General features: G+C 39.4%; 1 protein-coding gene across 1 annotated transcript; it reads right to left on the reverse strand.

Moving 5' to 3' along the window:
- Positions 1-2,395: 2,395 nt before the first annotated feature.
- LOC148298459 (tubulin glycylase 3C-like) lies at positions 2,396-3,950 on the reverse strand. Its single transcript, XM_088276862.1, has 3 exons — positions 3,912-3,950; positions 2,808-2,914; positions 2,396-2,708 (listed from the first exon to the last, which is right to left on the reverse strand). The coding sequence occupies exons 1-3, from the start codon at positions 3,948-3,950 to the stop codon at positions 2,396-2,398; spliced, it is 459 nt and encodes a 152-aa protein (XP_088132988.1).
- Between the last annotated feature and the right edge of the window lie 2,128 nt (positions 3,951-6,078).

The raw sequence follows: 6,078 nt of genomic DNA on the forward strand, positions 1-6,078 counted from the left end.
GTGGAGCCAACCAAATATACTTCAGAAATGCTTGTGTCTGTCTGGATGCCACTTTCACCAGAAAAGGAACTGATTGTGTCAAAAAACTGACATGTGGGCTGAATCAGGGGTTAGTTGGCGATCAGTGTGTTTGTAATGCTGGCCACTATCTCTGGCAAAGCGCATGTCGTTCATGCCCAGCAAACTCGCAATCAGCAGCAGATCGTAACACCTGCGATTGTGGCACAGATTTCTCATTTAATCAGGTTGAAAACTTGTGCGTGAGCAAGTGCCCAGCGGGTCAAAATTGGATAAACGAGCGATGTGTGTGCAAAAGCGGAAGTATTCCTTGGGGAAATGGATGCCAGCAATGTCCTGCGAATTCAGTGGTGAATACTGACCAAACAACTTGCCGTTGCATAAACTCGAATCATGTCTATTTTTCAACCACAAATTAATGCAAGGCCTGTCCATTGAACATGATTCCCAATTCTGCTAAAACAAGCTGCGAATGCTCACAGAACACTAAAAACTAAAATGGAGTTTGTGTTCCCAACTGTTAGCTCAATAAGGTTCACTCAAATGGAATTTGCATTTGTGCTCCTGAATTCTTGGATCTCGGAGGAATTTGCATTGAAAGATGCGGGATAAACCGATTGTGGAATGGTAAGAATTGTGTATGCAAGCCAGGATATGCTGCTTATAATGGAGCATGTCGGGATTGCCCAACCGGATCGAAGGCAAACATTCAACAGACTTGGTGCACATGCTAAAAAACTAACTAAATTTTCGTTTCTACAAACTATATATGTGAGCCTTGCACGGACAATTCTGCAGCCAACCCCGATAAAACTGCATGTAATTGCAATTTGGGGTATAACAGTTAAGCTGGCAAATGCATTACAGCATCCAATTGCCCTGTGAATTCCAAGTTTGATGAAGCAGCTTTAGAGTGCAAATGTGAGAAAGTGGGTTAGTTCATAATTGGGGGCTCATGCAAGGCTTGTCCCCAAAATTAAAAATGGAATGGTAAAGAGTGCGAATGCATTTCAACATTTTTTAGAATAAGCGATCTTTGTCAAGCATGCGACCCGAACTCAGTATTTAATGGTACTGATTGTGTATGCAGGGCTAGTTTCTATGGCAACAGGAGCTTATGCCAAGCTTGTCATTCGACTTGCAGTAGATGTTCAGGGCCAGCTGCAAATCAATGCGACTCATGCTCTGAAAGTATAGATATTATCCAAAATGGATCTTGCGTCAAAGGAAACGGGTGTCCAGGTGGCTACTATTTGTAAAATAACGCCTGTCAGCAATGCCTCCCATACTGCACTTTCTGCACCGAGTAATTAGACTGCTCCAAATGTGCAGTCGGCTTTACTTTAGGGTCTTTCCTATTTGGAGGCCATAAAATCTTCAATTGCGAATAAATTTGCGGCGATGGCAGAAGGTTCGAGCAATAGTGCGATGATGGAAATTTACTAAACGGAGACGGTTGCTCTTCTTCTTGTAAAATTGAGTCTGGATACACTTGCACAGAGGGTTCAAGTTTAAAGAAAGATGTCTGCACACTTTTTACCCCAAATACCTATATTCAAGCAAAGGGCTCTGTGAATGCTGGAAATAAAATCGTGCAGAGCATCACATCAAACTTTTTGCCTGCATGCATCACTTAGAATTAGTGTGCCAATTGTTTCGATGCTTTGAATGTTCGTATAATATTATCGAACGTCGATGTAACTGCAACTGTGAGTTATGTCCCCTTAAGCAAATATCAATTCTTGGTGTAGTATAGCTTCCCCGGGCAGTTCATTACTTCGGTCTTTCGGGTGTCAATTCGACTAAATAGAAAGTATAGCAATTGCTTCAAAAACTAAGATTTCAACCAAGTACTATAAGTTTAAATCGACCCTGCGACACTAATTTGTAGGGAAATTGCTGATACCTTGCAACTGGAAGACAACCTTAATCCAATAGAAATTGCGAAAAGATGCTTTAAGTGATCGAACATTTATTTTATTTGATGTTTACACTTCGTTTTACTTGTTTGAGTTAATTCGTTTATGTGTTTCGGGTTTGGGTGTTTTTTATGGTGTTTTAGTCTAATCGCAATTCCATAATTCCATAATTCAATAGGATTCCAAAATTGCCATATTTGAAGATAATCATGAAAAGATAATTTATCTTATTTCGAGATTTATTTTATAAATGATAAAAATATAGAAACTGAAATGGGAAATAAAGGAATTTATCAATATTCGTCGATAATTTATTAATTTTTCACTTAATCTGAAAGGCTTTATATTTTGTGTCCTTCTGGCCTGAGCTTTTTATGCATGGAATGGTCTTTGTCTGGCCTTTCCTGTTTATCAAATTTTTACTAAATTTAGCGATTGCTGTTTCTGTTGATTGACTATTAGTTGGTCCTGGGCCCGATGGAATAATTTTTGGCCTTGAATCCGTCTCCGTTGTAGATGCATTTGAATTCTCCCGCAGTTTTGCCCTTCTGTACTGTTTTTCCCTTTTCCTTTAAGTCCACAATAATCTTCACAATATCCTCCATCACCGTAGCCACAAGCTTACTTGTGACATTTGTGGAATAGTCCATGGCAGGGCTGCTGTTGATTTCGATCAGCCATACATTTAATCTTTCATCCACCATCATGTCGTAGCCGATCATCTCGAAGGATCCCTTCCTGTCAGAGACCTGATCGCTTGTGCTGATGATACTGGCGATAACAATTTATTTCATTTGCGAAAGCATACGATTAAAAGTTTCCTTCGAGTAAGTCTCGCTGATGTAATTTTGAAATGTTTCGCGATCCCACATGGACTCTGCTGCGAGCTGCTTTGCTGATATTTTTGAGTTGTATTTCTGAATGGAGTTGTTTGTGAGATGTGCATATCTGTTCTTGAGGTTCTCTGAATTGTAGTCCTACAGGCAAAAGCGCACGTAGAAGGGGTTGTAGAACCATATACGAGGCGGGCAGAAATCTTCGACAACAACCCAGATTCGGATGTCGAATTTGCGATTGTTGATGATGAGTGGATTTTAGATGTATTTTTGGACCACGTACTGAGTTTCCCTGCCCAAAGAGCAGTCAAGAATGTCATTCAGCTTGTCCAAGCATTTAATGCCCCTGCCCCTCGATAAGACTAGAAATAATATATAGCTTACATGCAGGCTTGACAATCCAGATGTTCTGATGGCCGTTTAGATAGTACTGAGGCTCGTATATTTGATCCCCATTTTTCAGTTAATTCAGGATGTTTTCCGCTAATTACTTTATCTTTTAGGGGTCGCTGGTCGATATTTTATTAATGATTGCATATACTTTCTATGCGTTTTATCTTTCGGGCTGAGAGGTCTGCTCTTTCTTCGAGGACTTGCTATGGATTAAGTAATTCCATTATGAAATAGTGCATAGAGCGAACTTTGCATTCAGGGCATGAGGAATTGCAGTTGTCAGCGAGCTGAGTCTTCTTTGCAGTATTATTATTGCCAGCTTTACCTTGTCGAGGGGCTATTAGTCTGATGCGCTGACTATCCTTCCTGCGTTGTTACTGAACTTTAGCACAAATCTCTTGATTAACGATTCACAATAATTCCATTTATAGACTTCAAGGAAGTTTTAGAAATCAGATAAATCCGACATATCGAAGGCCTTCGGGAAGAATTTGTCAATATCCATGTTTTATGGGAATACGACAGACCTCAAGCTCTTTATTATGCCATACTTGCTCGTCAGACAGGCGTTATTGTGGAAATGGTTCACCATTTGGTTCGGCTTTAAAATATCGAAGTTGACATCTTTTAATCTTGTCGTCCACTTCAAGTCATAAAACGTCGACTTCCTGTCCTAATTCTCAGCCCATCCTCTCTCTAATAAGGCTTCACGCAAATCGGGGTATTTTCCTTTGATGATGAAAACCTTCCCTTCGACACCCATCGCTTTTTTCCAGGTTGCCATATCTCGGCATCGCTATCTTTTTTCATCCTCGGATTATGAGCTCGAGGATTATTTTTTTTTCTTGGCTTACTTTCTTTTATAAGCCAAAGCTTTCAGCTGAGCGCTGTAGGAATAGTTGAACTTTTCACGATACTTATATTTGCCTTTGAGTTGTGCGATTTTGAGCAGCTTCATCCAAATTTCAGTATGACAACTTTTATTGGTAGGCTTTTTAAAAATGGGTAAAGGCTCGAAATCCCTTTCATTCATTAAAAGCTTCATAAACTATTCCTTCATACCCACATAGTTAATGATTGAGATTGGCGAGTATCGGAAGTAAACACATATTTTATTCATTTACTAATTAGTGAGTGGTTAGCTACTTTTGACGTTCTTGGCTGACTGTTGTAATGGGTCGGATTATATGCTGATTCTTTTTGTGGGGTTTGCTATTTTTCTTGGCTCAATTTAATTTCTTTTGAAGCTATTGGTCGATTTTGGTTTCTATTTGTTTTATGTTTACTCTTTCTCGTGTTTTTCATTATATTTGGAGTCTTCGTCCTTATTCCGATCGAACCTATGCAATCGGATTTTATTTTGAGACTGATGCCGGGACTTTTACGAAGTTTTTTTGACATTGTGAACTCCAGCATTATAGTTCTTCTGAACTTCGAGGAGCTTGGGTTAGGAAGAGTATCTGCTATGATTATATTAGTTATTTTCTTTGATTTTTCTTCTGTTGATGACTTTGGCCTTACTGTTCGGCTGTTTCTTGTGAGCTGGTTGCTATACTTTGATTCCACTAATATACATTTTAAATTTTAAGCGAGTCACTTGCATAAATTAGGAATATGAGCCAATAAGAATAAAAAATTGCTTTCAGAGTAAAAATGTATGTTCTGAAAATCAGGATTTCTTTTTATTTTCATTCAATTACAATTATTCTGCCCAGAGAACGAGATTATTCTTGAATTTATGGTATATTGTTGTTTTTCATTAAAATTATTGCTTAATTCGTATCGGCAGTCTCAAAGTTCGATGTCCTTGATCTCTAGTGAAGTCATTCGTAAGCATCTCTCGAACACATCAACATCCAAATCTGCTTTTATATTCCCCAAAACGCAGAGGTTCAAGTAGCCCAATCCTGAGTACATCATCACTGATTTAGATGCAAGCAATCTTTTTATCAAACTAACACGAGTGCGCTATCTTTGAGAAAGGCATCGTTCGGGTATGGAACAAAATCAGATTTCACAGCAGATAAACAGAACACTCCTTCCCCCATCCATTATGATATCAAGTCCTCATTTGGGTTGTCAAAGGAAAGAGGAAAGAGCTTTGGACTGAGCCGATAAAGTTTGCCCGATAGGATGTATACAATCCCACAACTATAAAAAGTGCCAGGGCCAGGTCAATACGATCACGACAGCAAAGCCTTTTCACCTATCAAATACTCGATGAGGACAAAGACAAAGGATTTTATCGCAGAAAAACTCAGTTTTAAGCAGACACCAGGCCCTGGGACATACGAAGCAGTCGATATGGATCCGAAAAAAGGCAGGTTCAGCATCTCTAAATTTGCAGACATCAAGCTTTCCAATATCGAACCCAAGAGGCAACGCTTTCAATCCGATCGACAATCAACGTTGACTCTGTGGTATGAACAGATAGACGGCCTCAACAAATCCGGCAAGTATATTCAGGCTAAACACACGAGCAATGGATCTCGAGCATTTTCAACCTTCCATCGAGCAACATTCATCGATGACAATACTAAATCGATGAAGCAGCTTCCTGGGCCTGGACAGTATGATAAACCATCCGACTTTGGGGTTTATGGGACTTATGGAGACAACATAAGGGCCACCTAAAGGAAATCCTCAAAAAATATACCAAAAGTAGAAGGAAAAGAGTGATTTTAATAATTCTAAACAAAGGCATCTAACTATCTATTTGTTCATTGATGAACATTGTTGTGCAATCACATAATTATTAACTGTGCTTATTGTATAAATAAATAATAATAAAAAAGAAATGCAATAACTCAAATAAATCATCAAAGGGGTTGGGGTTGGGGTTGGGGTTGGGGTTGGGGTTGGGGTTGGGGTTGGGGTTGGGGTTGGGGTTGGGGTTGGGGTTGGGGTTGGGA

This window comes from Brachycentrus maculatus, unplaced genomic scaffold (assembly GCF_059751285.1).
Source record: "Brachycentrus maculatus isolate JH-2025_06_01 unplaced genomic scaffold, ASM5975128v1 h1tg002005l, whole genome shotgun sequence".
NCBI classification, from domain to species: Eukaryota; Metazoa; Arthropoda; class Insecta; order Trichoptera; family Brachycentridae; genus Brachycentrus; species Brachycentrus maculatus.